We start from the raw sequence: 21583 nt of genomic DNA on the forward strand, positions 1-21583 counted from the left end.
GAGATCAATGGAAACAGTATGGAGGGTGGGGGAGATCAATGGAAACAGTGTGGATGGGTGGGGGAGATCAATGGAAACAGTATGGATGGGGGGAGATCAATGGAAACAGTGTGGAGGGTGGGGGAGATCAATGGAAACAGTGCAGAGGGTGGGGAGATCAATGGAAACAGTATTGATGGTGGGGGAGATCAATGGAAACAGTGTGGAGGGTGGGGGAGATCAATGGGAACAGTTTGGAGGGTGGGGGAGATCAATGGAAACAGTATGGAGGGTGGGGGAGATCAATGGGAACAGTTTGGAGGGTGGGGGAGATCAATGGAAACAGTATGGATGGGGGGAGATCAATGGAAACAGTGTGGAGGGTGGGGGAGATCAATGGAAACAGTGAAGAGGGTGGGGAGATCAATGGAAACAGTATGGAGGGTGGGGGAGATCAATGGAAACAGTGTGGATGGTGGGGGAGATCAATGGAAACAGTAGAGATGGGTGGGGGAGATCAATGGAAACAGTATGGATGGGTGGGGGAGATCAATGGAAACAGTGTGGATGGGTGGGGGAGATCAATGGAAACAGTGTAGAGTGTGGATGGGTGGGGGAGATCAATGGAAACAGTATGGATGGGTGGGGGAGATCAATGGAAACAGTGTGGATGGGTGGGGGAGATCAATGGAAACAGTGTGGAGGGTGGGGGAGATCAATGGAAACAGTGTGAATGGGTGGGGGAGATCAATGGAAACAGTATTGATGGTGGGGGAGATCAATGGAAACAGTGTGGAGGGTGGGGGAGATCAATGGGAACAGTTTGGAGGGTGGGGGAGATCAATGGAAACAGTATGGAGGGTGGGGGAGATCAATGGGAACAGTTTGGAGGGTGGGGGAGATCAATGGAAACAGTATGGATGGGGGGAGATCAATGGAAACAGTGTGGAGGGTGGGGGAGATCAATGGAAACAGTGAAGAGGGTGGGGAGATCAATGGAAACAGAATGGAGGGTGGGGGAGATCAATGGAAACAGTATGGAGGGTGGGGGAGATCAATGGGAACAGTGTGGATGGTGGGGGAGATCAATGGAAACAGTGTGGATGGTGGGGGAGATCAATGGAAACAGTAGAGATGGGTGGGGGAGATCAATGGAAACAGTATGGATGGGTGGGGGAGATCAATGGAAACAGTGGGATGGGTGGGGGAGATCAATGGAAACAGTGTAGAGTGTGGATGGGTGGGGGAGATCAATGGAAACAGTGTGGATGGGTGGGGGAGATCAATGGAAACAGTGTGGATGGGTGGGGGAGATCAATGGAAACAGTGTGGAGGGTGGGGGAGATCAATGGAAACAGTGTGAATGGGTGGGGGAGATCAATGGAAACAGTATGGATGGGTGGGAGAGATCAATGGAAACAGTGTGGATGGGTGGGGGAGATCAATGGAAACAGTGTGGATGGGTGGGGGAGATCAATGGAAACAGTGTGGATGGGTGAGGGAGATCAATGGAAACAGTGTGGATGGGTGGGGGAGATCAATGGAAACAGTGTGGATGGGTGGGGGAGATCAATGGAAACAGTATGGATGGGTGGGAGAGATCAATGGAAACAGTGTGTGTCATGTCATTTGGCTCTGCTTTCTTTTACACTTGTATTAGTCTCCTGCATCAGACACATCCTCAATAGCCTGCGGAGGTTACAGTTGTGTGTGTATGTGATAGTGAAAGTGGCAGTAGTTCTACTTACGTCATCTCCAGGTTTACCAGAGGGTCCAGGTGGACCACGGGGACCCAACGGGCCCTGTCAGGAGAGAACAGAGACAGTTAGTCAGATAGACAGACCATGAGGCCCTGTCAGGAGAGAAGAGAACAGAGAGAGTTAGTCAGAACAGACAGACCCAAGAAGCCCTGTCAGGAGAAAAGAGAGAAGACAGTCAGATAGACAGACCATGAGGCCCTGTCAGGAGAAAAGAGAGAAGACAGTTAGTCAGATAGACAGACCGTGAGGCCCTGTCAGGAGAGGAGAGATCAGAGAAGACAGTTAGTCAGATAGACAGACAATGAGGACCTGTCAGGAAAGAAGAGAAGAGAGAAGACAGTTAGTCAGATAGACAGACCGTGAGGCCCTATCAGGAGGGAAGAGAACAGAGAAGACAGTTAGTCAGATAGACAGACCATGAGGCCCTGTCAGGAGGGAAGAGAAGAGAGAAGACAGTTAGTCAGATAGACAGACCATGAGGCCCTGTCAGGAGGGAAGAGAACAGAGAAGACAGTCAGATAGACAGACCATGAGGCCCTGTCAGGAGGGAAGAGAACAGAGAAGACAGTTAATCAGATAGACAGACCATGAGGCCCTGTCAGGAGGGAAGAGAACAGAGAAGACAGTTAGTCAGATAGACAGACCATGAGGCCCTGTCAGGAGAGGAGAGAACAGAGAAGACAGTCAGATAGACAGACCATGAGGCCCTGTCAGGAGGACCTAAACCAATAGAGGGCAGCACCGTAGAGGTCATACACGTTATACACCACAGTGACAGGGTAGACGGAGTGTGTGTGTGCGTAAACGTGTGTGTGTGTCTGTGTGTGTGTGTGTGTGTCGTAAAGACATTTCCCTGTCTCATTAACAAGCACCCCTGGTTGAGAACGTCCTTATGACAGCCACTCTCAGGTAACTCTGGGTCTTCCTTTTATGTGGTCGGTCCAGTTTCATCATAGCGCTTGATGGTTTTTGCTACTGCACTGGAAGAAACTTTCAAAGTTCTAGAAATTTTCCAGATTGACTGACCTTCCTGTCTTAAAGTAATGATGAACTGTCATTTCTCTTTGCTTATTTGAGCTGTTCTTGCCATAATATGGACTTTTACCAAATAGGGCTATCTTCTGTATACCACCCCTATCTTGTCACAACACAACTGATTGGCTCAAACACATTAAGAAGGAAAGAAATTCCACAAATTAACATTTAACAAGTCACACTTGTTAATTGAAACGCATTCCAGGTGACTACCTCATGAAGCTGGTTGAGAGAATGCCAAGAGCGTACAAAGCTGTCATCAACGCAAAGGGTGGTTACTTTGAAGAATCTGAAATATAATGTTTTTTGAACTGTTTAACAGTTTTTTGGTTACTACATGATTCCATATGTGTTATTTCATAGTTTTGATGTCTTCACTATTATTCTACATTGTTGAAAATAGTAAAAAATAAAGAAAAACGCTGGAATGAGTAGGTGTGTCCAAACTTTTGACTGGTACTGTACTGTATATATAAAAATGTGTCCACAGATAATGTTAATTATGATTTGTATTATAGAAAAGGGGTTGTTTTATTGATACATACAAGCTGACAGATAGACAGGGTAGTGAGCTTCCTGCCACACTAATATGAATCATGACGGGAAGTGCTTTGAAGTGGTTAATATTATTGTGATTTGCTTATCTTGATAAATTATGCCAGGACAGAGCATACAGTGGAGGCAAGTTATTTGACCATGTATGGCTAAAAACAAGAGAATGTTACAGTAAACTGCAATGTTTTTTTCCGGTTGTTTCACCTTTGATGGACTCTTTCTATGGGTAGACTCTTTATGGGACGCTCTACGGGAAGACTGCAGAATCAACAAACTTTACAGGTAGATTAGGTTGAAGTAATACTTCAATATCCTCTGAGTGTATTGGCCAACTGTTTCTTGGCCAAAGCTTTAGTACTAGGGTTGTTTTTTGGGGACGTGTGTGTGTGTGTGTGTGTGTTCCGTGTGTGTGTGTGTGTGTCTATGGGAACTGATGTGATTCCTTCTGGCCTGCCAACAACAGACCCAGCAGGTCTGATTCTAATTGCAGGTAATGATGTATTAAACAGTGGACTCGAGGTTGGAGGTGAAAGGAGAAGGAGCCTGTCTGTCTGTCTGTCTGTCTGTCTGTCTGTCTGTCTGTCTGTCTGTCTCCCTGTCTGTCCGACTGTCTCCCTGTCCGTCTGTCTTCCTGTCCGTCTGTCCCCCTGTCTCCCTGTCTCCCTGTCTGTCTGTTCGTCCGTCTGTCTGTCCGTCCGTATCCCCGTCTGTCCGTCCGTATGTCTGTCCGTCTGTCTCCCTGTCCATCTGTCTGTCCGTCTGTCAGTCTGTCTGTCTCTCTGCCTGTCTGTCTGATCAGGCATCTGATCAGGCTTCTGTGTATCTGCTCTCAGCAGGAGGAGATTAACACAGTGGTGGTGGCTCTCATAATGCCCTCATATCACCTAGGAGTGTGTGCGTGTGTGTGTGTGTGTGTGTGTGCGCACCTCTGTCGGTCCCTTTCAGTCTCTAACCCCGCACTGTTAGAAAAAAGGGTTCCAAAAGGGTTATTGGTCTGTCCCCATAGGAGAACCCTTTTTGGTTCCAGGTAGAACTCTTTTGGGTTCCATGTAGAACCCTCTATGGAAAGGGTTTAACATGGAACCAAAAAGTCCTCTTCAACAGGTTATCCTATGGGGACTGCTGAATAATCTTTTTAGGATCTAGATAGCACCGTTTTTTTTTAAAGCATGAAACACACTGAGAATTTGAAACACACCGAGAATATCACTGCCGATAGACTGCCAATGGTACTTATCACAGTGGGAGTTTTTTTATTTATTAGGATGTTTTCTCCGTACATCCACGGATGAGCCAGTCACACTTTATATACAATGTAGGCTATGGGATGGTAGCTATCTTAGTGCACACAACACTAAATACTTCCTCCAAGCTAGCAAACCACAGGAGCTAGTACTAACATTATAAATAATGCACAATGGATTAGCCAGTTCCCATGAAACAGCTGCCTGTGCTAGCTGCCGAGTTAGTGCAATGTCCTTAGCTAACTAGCTATGTTGTGCTAGCTAGCATATATGCTAACGTTAACTAGCAAGCTAAACATTTGGCTATGGGCTGGCACTGACAATATGGGATTATGGAGAATGAATTGTGAGTGGGGTGGCAGGTAGCCTAGTGGTTAGAGTGTTGGACCAGTAACCGAAAGGTTGCTAGATCGAATCTCTGAGCTGACTTGGTAAAGATCTGTCATTCTGCCCCTGAACAAGGCAGTTAACCCACTGTTCCTAGGCTGACATTGTAAATAAGAATTTGTTGTTAACTGACTTGCCTAGTTAAATAAAGATAAAATAATTAAGCTGTTTCTTTGTCATATTGCTAAGTAGTTATCAAGCTGTGGCCATCTGGATAGTATCGACAAGGGATTTCTACAAAATAGCAACATAAGCGCAGCCAGCTACGAATCAAGACCATAAGCAACACACACGGACATGAATTGCCAAACAACGCTACTACCACATTCAGCTTTGGAGTATTTTAACATGGCTGAGTGGCTGACGACTTCCAAGGTCTTTGCTGTGTGAACACAAACATTTGAAAATCCTATCGGTGTGTCTGAGCTATAAGAGTGTGGATACTGATCTGCTCTACACAGGAGAAGATTAACACAGCAGTGTTAAAAATTATTTTCCAATCGTTTCGTTCTGAACAGAACCATAATTTATTCCGTTCTGTTCAACTGTTCTGACCAGCTAAATATAGTTCTGAACACGTTTTTACATTATTGCGACATTAAATTACCAATCAGTGCGGATAGAGCATCTTGCTATGGAGTTGGTAAGCGATTGAATCTGTATAGGAAAGTCATTAACAGCTAATAATATTTTGCCGTAACAGCATGGTTTAATCATAATGAAAGACAAACACACACACTGTGCTGACAGTCACAGTGTAGGGCGGGAGATACAACTGACATTTTTTAAGGCGAGGAGAGAGCAAAAGAGGATGAACGAAGCTTGCCTTGTAAGCGCTGGGCATCTTGTTATCACAGGCATTATCTGAATTAGGCCCACAGAATTATACCTACAGAGGAAGGGCATCTATGGAGGAACTTTGAATGTCTTTGAACACAGTGGCGGCTCGCACATTAGGGCGTTAAGGGCGGCATCCCACTTGTGATTGGTCCCAAAAAAAGAAATATTTTTGTTAAAAAAGTATATATATATTACATAATTCATGGAATGTGTAAATGTTCCTGGTTCAAATATATATTGTTCAGTTATTTACTTCTCTGCCCCTCAGTGACTGCCAGTAGCGGCACATCCACCTCCGTGGGCGCAGAGACAGTGCGAGCATTGCTTGGATTGTGTTGCCAGCTATTTGCTATGAGGGGGAACTGCCCATAGCATAAATTATAACAGCACAAAGTAAATGGACTGTCCTTGGGCTCTCAAATGTGCGTTCAATCAGAACTTCTGGGGCTGCGCTATAGTCTCCACCCGATGAGTCTCTCGTGCCACGTGACACTAGGTTGAAGATGGGAACCTAGACGTGACTAGACCTGATCTATCAGCAAAAGCAAAAGCAGCAAAAGCAAAAGCAAAAGCAAAAAGCTAATTGTAATTGACTTGTAAATAAATTATCCTAACAGTCATAGGAGCATGTGACCTGATAAACCGGACAACTACATCCAACGAGAGTGGAAGGACAGAGGGATACACTATCTAGAACCTTCTCATAGCGGATCTGGTAGGACAAAAAAGCATGGCCAATTGTCACGTCCTGACCCTAGTAAGATGTAATTTTCTATAGTAGAGTAGGTCAGGGCGTGACGGGGGTGTTTTTGTGTTTTTCTATGTATTCTATTTCTAGGTTTTAGTTCTAGGTTTTCTATTTCTATTTTTTATTTTTTTGGTTGATCTCCAATTGGAGGCTGCTGGTCCTCGTTGCCTCTGATTGGAGATCATATTTAAGTAGGGGTTTTTCTTCCTGGGTTTTTGTGGGAAGTTGCATTCTGTTTAGTCTTTGTACCTGACAGAACTGTAAGTTGATTGTTTCCTTTTGTTATTAGTGTTTTGAGTTAATAAATTCATCATGAGCACTCAACACGCTGTGTTTTGGTCCCCTCTATACGACGCCCGTTACACCAATTTCATTGTTTCTCCCTGATTTGCTTGTCAGGTTCTACTGTCGGTGACATGTTGTGTGGACTAAAACAGCATAAAACCAAGTGTATCACAAGCCATGATCAAATTAATTAGCCAGCTTCTGTCATTTTGAGAAAATTTGAGAAATAGTTTGGTTGATTTTTTTTTTTGTTGGTCAAATTAACCAATTACCTACCTTTGATAAGCTTGGGTTGCTAGCTAGTTACCTCCCATGCCAATTTCAAGTCTTTTTAGACTAATGTCTGACTAAATATGAAGTTATTTCAGAATGAAAGTTACCTGGCTAGCGCATCATGATTTGTGACGTTATGTTAGCTAGCTAGCCCCAGTTAGATAATGCTTTGTGACGTTATGTTAGCTAGCTATCCCCAGTTAGATAATGCCTTGTTATGTTAGCTAGCTATCCCCAGTTAGATAATGCTTTGTGATGTTATGTTAGCTAGCTATCCCCATTTAGATAATGCTTTGTGACGTTATGTTAGCTAGCTAGCCCCAGTTAGATAATGTGTTTCACTTAGTCAGTAGTTTCTCATTTCTTCTGAGTGGCGCAGCGGACTAAGGCACTGCATCATAGTGCTAGAGGCATCACTACAGACCTGGGTTTGATCCCGGGCTGTATCACAACCAGCCGAGATCGGGAGTCCCATAGGGCAGTGCACAATTGGCCCAGCGTCGTCCGGGTTAGGGGAGGGTTTGGCCGGGGTAGGCCGTCATTGCAAATAATAATCGGTTCTTAACTGACTTGCCTAGTTAAATATAGGTTAAATGAAATGATTGTATTTTCCCTGGTGCACTCGTTCATTAGTATACAGTATAATCTAATCTGTTCAAAACAGTGGCAGCATGTGCAGCAGTGGTCATTCAGATTTTGACATGCAAAAGTGAAATAGGTGTATTTACGTTGTTGTTTAAATGCACAGGTTGATTTATATATTTCTCAAAGAAACTAGCGGTTTGAAAACTTAGCCTCATAATTCTGTCATGCTGCTTTGTTGACAACAACCACCTCGCGCCAGGGTATTCAGCCAATCAGCGGCCACCGCTGTTTGAACTTCCGAGCTGGTTTAACGTTGTACCAGAGCAACAAGCTAGCAAGCTTCTGTGTGCAGAGCAGCACTATAATTAAAAACACATCTTACCTTTTTGTAGTTAATAAATCCAATGTGAAACGTGATAACTATAGTATCCTTAACTAGCAATGAAAAAGTAAATCCATTCTTCTGTAATTAAACATCTCTCCATGAATTCTGAACACTTGTAATGTCATCAGTAGGATACAGTAACATAGGCTACAGTAACTTAGGCTACAGTAACCTAGGCTACAGTAACCTAGGCTTCAGAGGGGAGGGGCAGGTAGCCTACATGCACACCCACTGGCAAAGATTTCCAGCAGGCGGAAGGTGGAATAATGCCGTGTTCATGTGCTAGTCGGAAGTCTGACATTTTAGACTTGCTAACTGGTTGTAGTTTATGCCGCAGTTCAACCAGTTAACAAGTCAAACATTTTTGAGTTTCCTAATTCCGAATGGCACGTGAATGCGGCATAAGTCTCAGAGTGAGGGCTTTGCATAGGCGCTTTGTTGTGATTTTTGTGGGACTGGAAAAAAATGCTTGGAAAGTAAAATAACTTTCCCATGCTTTTAAAATAACGTTGATATTCCGGAACAGTATAGATCACTTTTGTTTTTCGGTTCGGGTTCTATTTCTCAAATAATTGAGTTATTTTCTGGGTTCTGTTCCTTGAACTGGTTCCAACCCTAGGTTAGCCCTCAATATGTCCTCATAGCTCACAGTTTCCGTGTGTGTGTATATTTGTTTGTGTGTGTGTGTGTGTGTGTGTGTGTGTGTGTGTGTGTGTGTGTGTGTGTGTGTGTGTGTGTGTGTGTGTGTGTAAGTGTGTGTGTGTGTCTGCTTTAGTGTGTGTGTATGAGGAAGAGGGTAGTTGAAAATGTCCTCACACTGTGGGTAACTATTATGGGATACTTACAGCTGATCCGGGCTCTCCAGCCTCTCCGGGATTGCCTTGGAAACCTTGTGGACCCTGGGATAGAAGAGAAGAAAATAGAGAGGGCAGATTAGAGACGTCTGTGAAGTGAACCTGATGACCTTAGATGGCTATTGTTCTTTTAATAATGTGTAATATTCCCTTTGATTTCTTAGCTGATATTACTGTAAGGATATACTACAGGAGGTTTAAAATATACACTGGTGTTTTTGATAAACCTAAAAGTATGGTAAAAGTACAACAATAACGGATCTATGATGGCCTCACTAGTTTAGAATTCCTCAAGAGTAAGTTTTGGTAGAGATAGCATGTGATATCCTCTACTGTGTGTATGCTATCTTCTTACTCAGCGAACTCCAAATACCCCAGCAATATCAAATCACACCAAACCAGAGTGTTTTCCTATTCCCCTCCAGGGGCCATGTCTCTACCAAGAGGAGGGTGGGGGGAAAAAAATGCAGTGGTTCCCCAAATCATGGGCTTCATGCTCAGTCATGTCCCCTGGCTGGCTGGCAATACCTTCCACTTGAATTACTTTAGAGGAGAGGTAGGAGAGGAGCTGAGCTGAGGGGCTTTGGGTGGAGGGCTGAGGAACATACATGGGTTCAAATAGGATTTGATCTCTTTCAAGTACTTTAGCTACGATTGCCTGGAGCAATAGGACTAATAGAATAGTCACAGAACTGTAATCCCCGTCCATCTGGCTCTCCAGGCAGACTCAAACAAATGTTTACACTATTTGAAACACCTTCAATACTATTTGAGCCCTATGAAAGGTAAATTGTCAGGTGCTGCACTGCATGTCTGTATGTCTGTCTGTCTGTCTGTCTGCGGTAGGATAAACACCTGCAGCTTGCAGCTGGGACATGAAGGTATTCAATGCCATCTTTCTACTCTGGAAGGGAATGTAGCACAGGAACAAATAAAGCTACAGTGTGTGGAACAATGTCTACTCTGTGGTCTACACCTGCATTACTTGCTGTTTGTGGTTTTAGGCTGGGTTTCTGTACAGCACTTTGTGACATCGGCTGATGTAAAAAGGGCTTTATAAATAAATGTGATTGATTTGGTTGATTGTTATGCAGTAACCATAACCATTCTGCTGTGTGCAGTAACCATAGTAACCATATCTAATGTCTACTCTGTGTTTACGTTATGCTATAGACTCTCTGTATTAGTTTCACGTCATGTATTCATTCACTGTTTGATTCAGGCCTTCATCTATACACATTCAGCATGAAGAGAACTAGACTACTGACTAATAATTCAACTCAATACAAAACTTTGTGAAGTTCTTTGACGGAGCACTATGGGACAAACTACTGTAAAGAACCACAGCCATATCATAATGTACCAGTAGACTGTATATCTGTATATGATTAGAAATGTATATATGGCTCTGGACTGAACTAAAAGTGGTTGTGAGCATCTACAGTACCCAATGTTATATAAGGTTATAACTTTCAGGGCTTGTAGCCGGGAGTGTGTGTATGTGCGCATGTGTGTGTGTGTGTGTGTGTGTGTGTGTGTGTTTATTTGCAGGTACTTACAGGAGCTCCAGAGGGGCCAGGTGGCCCTCGAGGACCCATAGGGCCCTGGGGGAGAAAGAGAGACAGACGAGACGTTAGATAATAACAACATAATCACAACCTCAACCAACCTTCAAACAATTCAACGTTAAAAAATATGTTAGTTTCTCATTTTCATAATGAACTTTGACATATTTCAGAATGGGGGGGTGCAGAGATAGACGTGTGTTTTTCCACTTAAACTTCTCCCTTCTCTTGTGTTAGAAAACATATTATTATTGGCTTATTCCACTCAGCAACACAAACTCATTACCCCGCCTCCCGTCTCCCACCTGCCTGCCTCCTGTCTGCCTCCTGCCTGCCTCCTGTCTGCCTCCTGCCTGCCTCCTGCCTGCCTCCTGCCTGCCACCTGCCTCCTGTCTGCCTCCTGTCTCCCTCCTGCCTCCTGTCTGCCTCCTGCCTGCCTCCTGCCTCCCACCTGCCTCCCGTCTGCCTCCTGTCTCCCTCCTGCCTCCTGTCTGCCTCCTGCCTGCCTCCTGCCTCCCACCTGCCTCCCGTCTGCCTCCTGTCTCCCTCCTGCCTCCTGTCTGCCTCCTGCCTGCCTCCTGCCTGCCACCTGCCTCCTGTCTGCCTCCTGTCTCCCTCCTTCCTGCCCCCTTTCTCCCTCCTGCCTGCTACCCGCCTCCTGTCTCCCTCATGCCTGCTACCTGTCTCCCTCCTGCCTGCCCCCTTTCTCCCTCCTGCCTGCTACCCGCCTCCTGTCTCCCTCCTGCCTGCTACCTGTCCCCCTCCTGCCTCCTGCCTGTCAGAACCATAAATTGTTTTGGAATTCCACATTCAGACTCCTTCTCTCTTTTTCTACCTCTCTCCCCTCTCTTTCTCTCTCTCGTTCTCTCTCTTTCTTTCTCCCTCTGTTTTCTCTCTCTCGCTCTCTCTCTTTCTCTCTCTCTCTCTCTCTCTCTCTCTCTCTCTCTCTCTCCCTCCCTCCCTCCCTCCCTCCCCCTCTCTCTCTCTCTTTCTCTCTCTGTAGTTCAGAGGTCAGGGCCAGAAGTGTTGTACTCTGAAGTGGGAGGCTTGAACCCACGTTAGCCACCTTGTTTCTTCATTAATAAGATCATAAAAGCAGTGGGTGAAATCCTCAACGTAATCCTTGCGCTGCTCACTGATCTAACGTTAATCTCCTCCAGTTTATAAAGACTTATCTTGTCAGCAGGTGTAATACTCTTGTCAACTCAACCTCATCGTGCATCGTTACTCAGAGCTCAGAGACAGAGAGACGTTTCACATTCTATACAGGTGATGAGCCAAATCTGTCACACAGAGAAAATCATTACATGACCAAAAACAAAACGATGAGAAAATGTACCTGATCTGGAGTTTAGTGAGAATGTCGAGGGCTTGCATCTGAAACCACACCCTATTCCCTACATAGTGTACTACTTATGACCAGAGATCTATGGGTACTGGGCAAAAGCAGTGCACTAAGTAGGGGAGAAGTAGTCCACTATAAAGGGAATAGGGTGGCATTTCAGTCGCAGACTAGACTTTATCACTAAGAAAAATGAAGACGTTAAAATAATAAAACATATGATTTCCACTCCTCCACTCATGAAAGGGCACTTGGACAACAGTAAGACAACCTTTTATGCTCTCTAAAACACAGTATTCATAGTGTTGGTGTTTAGACTGATTATAGTGGAGAAATGCAGGGCAGCAGCCAAAGCAAACGTCCCTGAGACAGCACAGAGCAGTTACTGACAGGAAGGGAATGGAAAGTCATCTTTTCAGCAGGGCGCACTGCGGACAAATCCACCGCCGCAACGGACTAGCGGCTTATCAATGGCGCTCTATGTCCATTCGTAGGCGGAGTGTGGGTGAATGTTTGGAGTCTGTGTGTGTGTGTTTGGGTGGTGTGGCTCACTGCCTCAGTGAAGACACTGTGTTAGGGAACAGGGGGTGTAGGTAGAGATGTAGGGGGTTGACTCTCAGTGAAGAAGCTGTGTTAGGGAACAGGGGGTGTAGGTAGAGACGTAGGGAGTTGACTCTCAGTGAAGACGCTGTGTTAGGGAACAGGGGGTGTAGGTAGAGACGTAGGGGGGTGACTCTCAGTGAAGACACTGTGTTAGGGAACAGGGGGTGTAGGTAGAGATGTAGGGGGTTGACTCTCAGTGAAGACACTGTGTTAGGGAACAGGGGGTGTAGGTAGAGATGTAGGGGGTTGACTCTCAGTGAAGACACTGTGTTAGGGAACAGGGGGTGTAGGTAGAGATGTAGGGGGTTGACTCTCAGTGAAGACACTGTGTTAGGGACCAGGGGGTGTAGGTAGAGATGTAGGGGGTTGACTCTCAGTGAAGAAGCTGTGTTAGGGAACAGGGGGTGTAGGTAGAGATGTAGGGAGTTGGCTCTCAGTGAAGATACTGTGTTAGGGAACAAGGGGTGTAGGTAGAGATGTAGGGGGTTGACTCTCAGTGAAGACGCTGTGTTAGGGAACAGGGGGTGTAGGTAGAGACGTAGGGAGTTGACTCGCAGTGAAGACACTGTATTAGGGAACAGGGGGTGTAGGTAGAGACGTAGGGAGTTGACTCTCAGTGAAGACACTGTTAGGGACCAGGGGGTGTAGGTAGAGATGTAGGGAGTTGGCTCTCAGTGAAGATACTGTGTTAGGGAACAGGGGGTGTAGATAGAGATGTAGGGGGTTGACTCTCAGTGAAGATGCTGTGTTAGGGAACAGGGGGTGTAGGTAGAGACGTAGGGAGTTGACTCTCAGTGAAGACACTGTGTTAGGGACCAGGGGGTGTAGGTAGAGACGTAGGGAGTTGACTCTCAGTGAAGACACTGTTAGGGACCAGGGGGTGTAGGTAGAGACGTAGGGGGGTGACTCTCAGTGAAGACACTGTGTTAGGGACCAGGGGGTGTAGGTAGAGACGTAGGGGGGTGACTCTCAGTGAAGACACTGTGTTAGGGAACAAGGGGTGTAGGTAGAGACGTAGGGGGGTGACTCTCAGTGAAGACGCTGTGTTAGGGAACAGGGGGTGTAGGTAGAGACGTAGGGGGTTGACTCTCAGTGAAGATGCTGTGTTAGGGAACAGGGGGTGTAGGTAGAGACGTAGGGGGTTGACTCTCAGTGAAGATGCTGTGTTAGGGACCAGGGGGTGTAGGTAGAGACGTAGGGGGTTGACTCTCATTGAAGATGCTGTGTTAGGGAACAGGGGGTGTAGGTAGAGACGTAGGGGGTTGACTCTCAGTGAAGATGCTGTGTTAGGGACCAGGGGGTGTAGGTAGAGACGTAGGGAGTTGACTCTCAGTGAAGATGCTGTGTTTGGGAACAGGGGGTGTAGGTAGAGACGTAGGGGGTTGACTCTCAGTGAAGATGCTGTGTTAGGGACCAGGGGGTGTAGGTAGAGACGTAGGGAGTTGACTCTCAGTGAAGATGCTGTGTTAGGGAACAGGGGGTGTAGGTAGAGATGTAGGGGGTTGACTCTCAGTGAAGACGCTGTGTTAGGGACCAGGGGGTGTAGGTAGAGACGTAGGGGGTTGACTCTAGTGAGTGTGCTCTTCTTTTCCCTCTGGCTGAGAGACTGGAGGTGATGCCAGCTGGATGTGATGCCAGCTGGATGTGATGCCAGCTGCCAGCCAGCTCGTTGGAGTTTTCAGTAAACTCCAAAAAATTAAATAATGAAGACCAAGTCTGTTTTCCCCAAACTAAACCCTGGATGCTCCATAGGAGGGTGTTGGCCCAAACCTAACCCTGGATGCTCCATAGGGGGGTGTTGGTCCAAACCTAACCCTGGATGCTCCATAGGAGGGTGTTGGCCCAAACTAAACCCTGGATGCTCCATAGGGGGGTGTTGGCCCAAACCTAACCCTGGATGCTCCATAGGGGGGTGTTGGCCCAAACCTAACCATGGATGCTCCATAGGAGGGTGTTGGCCCAAACCTAACCCTGGATGCTCCATAGGGGGGTGTTGGCCCAAACCTAACTCTGGATGCTCCATAGGAGGGTGTTGGCCCAAACCTAACCCTGGATGCTCCATAGGAGGGTGTTGGCCCAAACCTAACCCTGGATTCTCCATAGGAGGGTGTTGGCCCAAACCTAACCCTGGATGCTCCATAGGAGGGTGTTGGCCCAAACCTAACCCTGGATGCTCCATAGGAGGGTGTTGGCCCAAACCTAACCCTGGATGCTCCATAGGAGGGTGTTGGCCCAAACCTAACCCTGGATGCTCCATAGGAGGGTGTTGGCCCAAACTAAACCCTGGATGCTCCATAGGGAGGTGTTGGCCCAAACCTAACCCTGGATGCTCCATAGGAGGGTGTTGGTCCAAACCTAACCCTGGATGCTCCATAGGAGGGTGTTGGCCCAAACCTAACTCTGGATGCTCCATAGGGGGGTGTTGGCCCAAACCTAACCCTGGATGCTCCATAGGGGGTGTTGGCCCAAACCTAACCCTGGATGCTCCATAGGGGGGTGTTGGCCCAAACCTAACCCTGGATGCTCCATAGGAGGGTGTTGGCCCAAACCTAACTCTGGATGCTCCATAGGATGTTATGATGTATCTCATAATCTCTCTCACCATTGGTCCTTGCATCACGCCCATCTGTGCTCCGCCAGCCTTCTCGTCAAATCCTCCAGCCATCTGAGCAGCAAAGTTCTGTTGGAAGACAAATTGCATCAATAAGGCACTGTAATATGACCACAGAAATATTTGAACACTCTCGTCATAACAGTAGGCATATATCTATCATGGTAGTCTACTCTCAGACAGCACAGCATGACTAAATAGGATCAGTGTGTCTCTGTCTGTGTGACAACAGTAGACGGTAGAGGGGATGGATACCAGATCAACAACAGTAGATGGTAGAGGGGATAGATACCAGATCAACAACAGTAGATGGTAGAGGGGATAGATACCAGATCAACAACAGTAGATGGTAGAGGGGATAGATACCAGATCAACAACAGTAGATGGTAGAGGGGATAGATACCAGATCAACAACAGTAGATGGTAGAGGGGATAGATACCAGATCAACAACAGTAGATAATAGAGGGGATAGATACCAGATCAACAACAGTAGATGGTAGAGGGGATAGATACCAGATCAACAACAGTAGATGGTAGAGGGGATAGATACCAGATCAACAACAGTAGATGGTAGAGGTGATAGATACCAGATCAACAACAGTAGATGCTAGAGGGGATAGATACCAGATCAACAACAGTAGATGGTAGAGGGGATAGATACCAGATCAACAACAGTAGATGGTAGAGGGGATAGATACCAGATCAACAACAGTAGATGGTAGAGGGGATAGATACCAGATCAACAACAGTAGATGGTAGAGGGGATAGATACCAGATCAACAACAGTAGATGGTAGAGGGGATAGATACCAGATCAACAACAGTAGATGGTAGAGGGGATAGATACCAGATCAACAACAGTAGTTGGTAGAGGGGATAGATACCAGATCAACAACAGTAGTTGGTAGAGGGGATAGATACCAGATCAACAACAGTAGATGGTAGAGGGGATAGATACAAGTTCAACAACAGTAGATGGTAGAGGGGATAGATACCAGATCAACAACAGTAGAGACAGTGAGCGGTGTACTATAACTATATTCATCTGTCTCCACCAAATATCTCCTTGTGTTTTCTTCAAAGCCCCTCCCCTCTTCTCCCCTTTCCTCTCCTCCCCTCTTCTCCCCTTCCCTCCTTCCTCTCCTCCTCTCGTCTCTCCTTCCTCTCCTCCCCTCTCCTCCCCTCCTTCCTCTCCTCCCCTCTTCTCCCCTTCCCAAAATATATAATGCTACCTCCTGTCTATCCACCTCCCTCTCCCTCTCCCTCCTTCCTCCCCTCTTTTCTCAGGAATGAAAAACATTCCACCGTGTCTCTCTCTATCCCACCATTCTAGACTGCCATTTCTTTGCCTAGTTCTTCTGTGCAAAACCTCTCACAATATTACAACCTTTCACTATCACACCCTTTCACTATCACACCCTTTCACTATCACACCCTTTCACTGTTGCAACTTTTCACTATTACACCCTTTCACTATTACACCATATTACACCCTTTCACTTCCCATTTTCAACCCCAAAGTCTTTATTGATAGAATTAGCTAGCCCACTCCTTGTCATTTTGAGATACACCTCCATGATCCATAAAAGAGGAAAGCACATCCATTTTGCTCTCTGCATGTGCTTTCCCTTTCACACGTTGATATATTTTGGGACTATAGCACCACAAACTGCTATTTCAGATATTTCTGCAGAGATACTTACTCCTCCAAGGCCGGGAGGTCCGTTAGGGCCTGAGGGTCCAGGGGGGCCGGGGTTACCAGGGGTACCAGGCTCGCCATCTCTGCCACGGGGCCCGGGACTGCCCTGAGACGGGAGACAGATAGAGGAGTTAGATGAATAATTCCTCAAGTCCATAAGAATAAGTTAGGAGTAGAAATAGTATGTCATCTGAATAGGGAATCTTCCTCGAAAGCTGAAAGCTTTTATATTTCTTTCAAATTTTATCCCAAATGGACAATAAAAATGCTGAACTTTGAACATCACTACACTTCAACATCAAATAAATCAATGTCCTTGGCAGTCACAGTAGAAATAAGTTGATCCACAGGAGGACGTTTAAATATAATACAATCTCACAAAAATTGCAAAGAAAAAAAATTGTGTGGTGATCCGATACTTCAGATGAAAATGTCAAGTCAGGGACATGAAACTGCCCATCAGCAATGTGAGACAATAATAATATCCACTGACAGTTCTCTTAGAGAGGTACAGTAGGTGCCATTTTGTTTTCAAAATGACTATTTCTAGATCTGTAGGTGCTGGTACTCTGCACAGGGTAGTCCCATGCCATCAGCTAAAACTAAAATCACCAGAAGAGAAAGGACAATCTAGGCTAATTGTACTTTACTGAGAAAAAGTCTGAATATAGGATAAAGTCCAGAAGAATTCATATGCAGTGGATCAGATTTTGATCACTTAGGACACTGCCGTAATTATTTGGGCAACTGTTTTCAAACTATCCCACTTGGCAACTGAACACCAATTTATATCGTTATTCAGTAATAATAAATTCATTTTAAAAAACAACTGATTTTACATAAAAAAAATGTTGAGAAAAAAAATCCAGAAATCCAGCATGTAAACAGCCTCTATTCCAAGATGCAGCCTGCGGCATGTTACTACCTGGAATACATGATTACAACCTGGCCAGGCAGATATTGTTACAGCAACCTAATACCAACTGTGTCCTTTCCAAACACTTCCTGATAACTACATGAAATGAAGGGTTGGCAAACATTTCCCTCAGTCAACGGATGATGTCAACCAGCCCTTTGCTGTGAGTCATTGATGTTTGACTTTGCGAGTTACAGACAGTTCATGTCAAAACGTGTGAGTGTTATGTCTATGTACTTAAAGTTGTATTAAAACTCAATAGTAGAATCTAAACCGGTATATTTCTTTAATCACCGTAATCCGTAGTCCCAATAATAGGTGTTATGGAGATGAGATGTAGCTCATTCAACAACCAGAGGAAAAAGTTGACAGGTAAAAAGGTTTGAAGCACATGTCTGGGAAACCCAGCATACCACACTGCATGCTCTGACAAATGATCCTTCAAGGAATGTGTTCACAACACTGTGTGAGTTCATTCCTCTTTCATCTTGGTGCAAAGACTTAATTGCAAATGTTTCTATAGTAGCAGGTACAAAATAATAATACAAAAATGCCAAATTGGAAAAGCAAATTGTAGACTGAAAATGTGAATAAAAGAGTAATTGTAAAAATAAAAAACATCTCCATTATCAAAGATGAAAACATGCTGGAGCTGACCTGAGGACAATATATCCAGTGTTATAACCAGGGTTGGGGTCAATTCCATTTCATTTCCAGTCAATTTAGAAAGTAAAAGAAATTCCAATTCCACATCTGGCACTTGCTAACCACTTCCTGTTCACCTGGCTGGGTCAGAGACTATTAGCTAAACTTGACAGATTCACAGAGATCAGGTGCATTGTCCCTGTCAAATAAATCTACCAGAGTTATGTAAGTAAAATCATTGGCGGCATAAGCAAATACTGTGCACATTCCACTCAGAGCCAACCATTTTAGCCAACAGAGCAAGAGACAAGTCTGTCAGTATGTGAGCAGCAGTTGGCGTGACGTCACCAATGGTGTGATGTCACCAATGTACTCCAGCCAACATGCTACGGGCCAGTTTCACATCCACTACAGACAGAACAATGAACCAACGGGCCAGTTTCACATCCACTACAGACACAACAATGAACCAACAGGCCAGTTTCACATCCACTACAGACACAACAATGAACCAACGGGCCAGTTTCACATCCACTACAGACACAACAATGAACCAACAGGCCAGTTTCACATCCACTACAGACACAACAATGAACCAACGGGCCAGTTTCACATCCACTACAGACACAACAATGAACCAACAGGCCAGTTTCACATCCACTACAGACACAACAATGAACCAACGGGCCAGTTTCACATCCACTACAGACACAACAATGAACCAACAGGCCAGTTTCACATCCACTACAGACACAACAATGAACCAACAGGCCAGTTTCACATCCACTACAGACACAACAATGAACCAACAGGCCAGTTTCACATCCACTACAGACACAACAATGAACCAACGGGCCAGTTTCACATCCACTACAGAGACAACAACGAACCAACGGGCCAGTTTCACATCCACTACAGACACAACAATGAACCAACAGGCCAGTTTCACATCCACTACAGACACAACAATGAACCAACGGGCCAGTTTCACATCCACTACAGACACAACAATGAACCAACAGGCCAGTTTCACATCCACTACAGACACAACAATGAACCAACGGGCCAGTTTCACATCCACTACAGACAGAACAATGAACCAACAGGCCAGTTTCACATCCACTACAGACACAACAATGAACCAACGGGCCAGTTTCACATCCACTACAGACAGAACAATGAACCAACGGGCCAGTTTCACATCCACTACAGACACAACAAACAACCAACCTTCTCTAATCTAGACTGTTCTTCAATAACAGAAACTATCTTCTTTCATCAAATGATTTCCTGAAGGAAGAACCTGTGAGAGATCTGTCTTCAACAAAATACCTACCTACCTTTATACCTTTACACCTACCTACCTACCTACCTACCTACCTACATACATACATACCTACCTCTAAAACCATTATGACCAAATACAATCCTAAATAAAACCAAAGCCTGGGGCCAAACACAAGACTAAATAAAACCAAAGCCTGGGGCCAAACACAAGACTAAATTAAACCAAAGCTTGGGGCCAAACACAATACTAAATTAAACCAAAGCTTGGGGCCAAACACAATACTAAATTCAACCAAAGCTTGGGGCCAAACACAAGACTAAATTAAACCAAAGCTTGGGGCCAAACACAATACTAAATTAAACCAAAGCTTGGGGCCAAACACAAGACTAAATTAAACCAAAGCTTGGGGCCAAACACAAGACTAAATTAAACCAAAGCTTGGGGCCAAACACAATACTAAATTAAACCATAGCTTGGGGCCAAACACAAGACTAAATGAAACCAAAGCTTGGGGCCAAACACAAGACTAAATTAAACCAAAGCTTGGGGCCAAACACAAGACTAAATTAAACCAAAGCTTGGGGCCAAACACAAGACTAAATTAAACCAAAAACACAAAATCTCTCATTAAAAGTATTCTATGAGAACCTGAAGGAACAACCTCCTCCACTGTGACAGACAGACATACAGACATACACAAGGTCTTCATAATCAGAATATTTCCTTAGAAACTCTCATTAGACCACAGCCTGAACACACAAACTCTAACAGCACTGTGTGACAAATCTTTCTTCATAATCAGAACATCTCTTGTCAAAAAATCTTCCTTTCAGACAACCTCAAGAATACATATTCATAACCTACGTACTGCCAAAATATTATGCACAAACACAGATTTAAACATAATGGAAGCCTGGCCTGGAGCTGTGACTGGGGCTGAGGCCATGATGTTGAGTTACTATTGGTGTTTAACACAGATTACCACAAATATCAAAGTCATTACAGCCTCTCTCCCCATGCTAACAACACTGATTTATTACACACACGTGATTGGCTGTGGGTTGGACTGTCGGTTCCCTGACAGCCACAGGTTTACGGCTTCACACACACACACACATACACACACACACACACACACACACACACACACACACACACACACACACACACACACACACACACACACACACACACACACACACACACACACACCAGAGGAGGCTGGTGGGAGGAACTATAGAAGGACTGGCTCATTGTAATGTTGGGAATGGAATCAATGGAATGGTACCAAACATGTCAAACACATGGAAACTATGTGTCTGACTCTGTTCCATTGATTCCATTCCAGACACTACTATGAGCACATCCCTCCTATAGTTCCTCCCACCAGCCTCCTCACACACACACACACACACACACACACACACACACACACACACACACACACACACACACACACACACACACCTCCTCTTCTTTTTCATCTTCTTCTTCATCTCACACATCTGCTAAACAACCCAGACCACAGACACGGCTTAATGGAAACTACACATGACAGCACTGAGCTGGATCTGCTTTGCTCCTCCAATGACAGCCTGCTGCCTCCAACCAGCAGCTCCTCCTGACCAGAGAATTCTCTATCTACCAGACCAATAGGAAGGGGTTTAGACTCTGAATTATGCATTTTGTTTGTCTTAGAGAGAGAGAGAAACAGATAGACAGAGAGAGAGAGAGACAGAGAGAGAAAGAGAGAGAGAGAGACAGAGAGAGAAAGACAGAGAGAGAGAGAGAGAGACAGAGAGAGAGAGAGTGAGAGAGAGACAGAGAGAGAGCGAGTGAGAGAGAGAAAGACAGAGAGAGAGAGAGAGAGAGAGAGAGACAGAGAGAGAGAGAGAGAGAGAGAGAGAGACAGAGCGAGAGAGAGAGAGAGAGAGAGAGAGAGAGAGAGACAGAGCGAGAGAGAGAGAGAGAGAGAGAGAGAGAG

General features: G+C 45.3%; 1 protein-coding gene across 2 annotated transcripts in view; it reads right to left on the reverse strand.

The window, feature by feature from the left end:
* Positions 1–21583, reverse strand: part of LOC106583712 (uncharacterized) — a 93353-nt gene that overhangs the window by 61033 nt on the left and 10737 nt on the right. For both annotated transcript variants that reach the window (XM_082967686.1, XM_014168237.3), the window contains 5 exons: positions 16755–16856; positions 15043–15120; positions 10490–10534; positions 8922–8975; positions 1728–1781 (listed from right to left, as the gene is read on the reverse strand). In XM_082967686.1, the coding sequence (XP_082823812.1) occupies positions 1728–1781; positions 8922–8975; positions 10490–10534; positions 15043–15120; positions 16755–16856 (333 nt within the window). The remainder of the gene's footprint in view (positions 1–1727; positions 1782–8921; positions 8976–10489; positions 10535–15042; positions 15121–16754; positions 16857–21583) is intronic.

The sequence above is a fragment of the Salmo salar genome, chromosome 22 (genome assembly GCF_965601325.2).
Source record: "Salmo salar chromosome 22, fSalSal1, whole genome shotgun sequence".
NCBI lineage: Eukaryota > Metazoa > Chordata > Actinopteri > Salmoniformes > Salmonidae > Salmo > Salmo salar.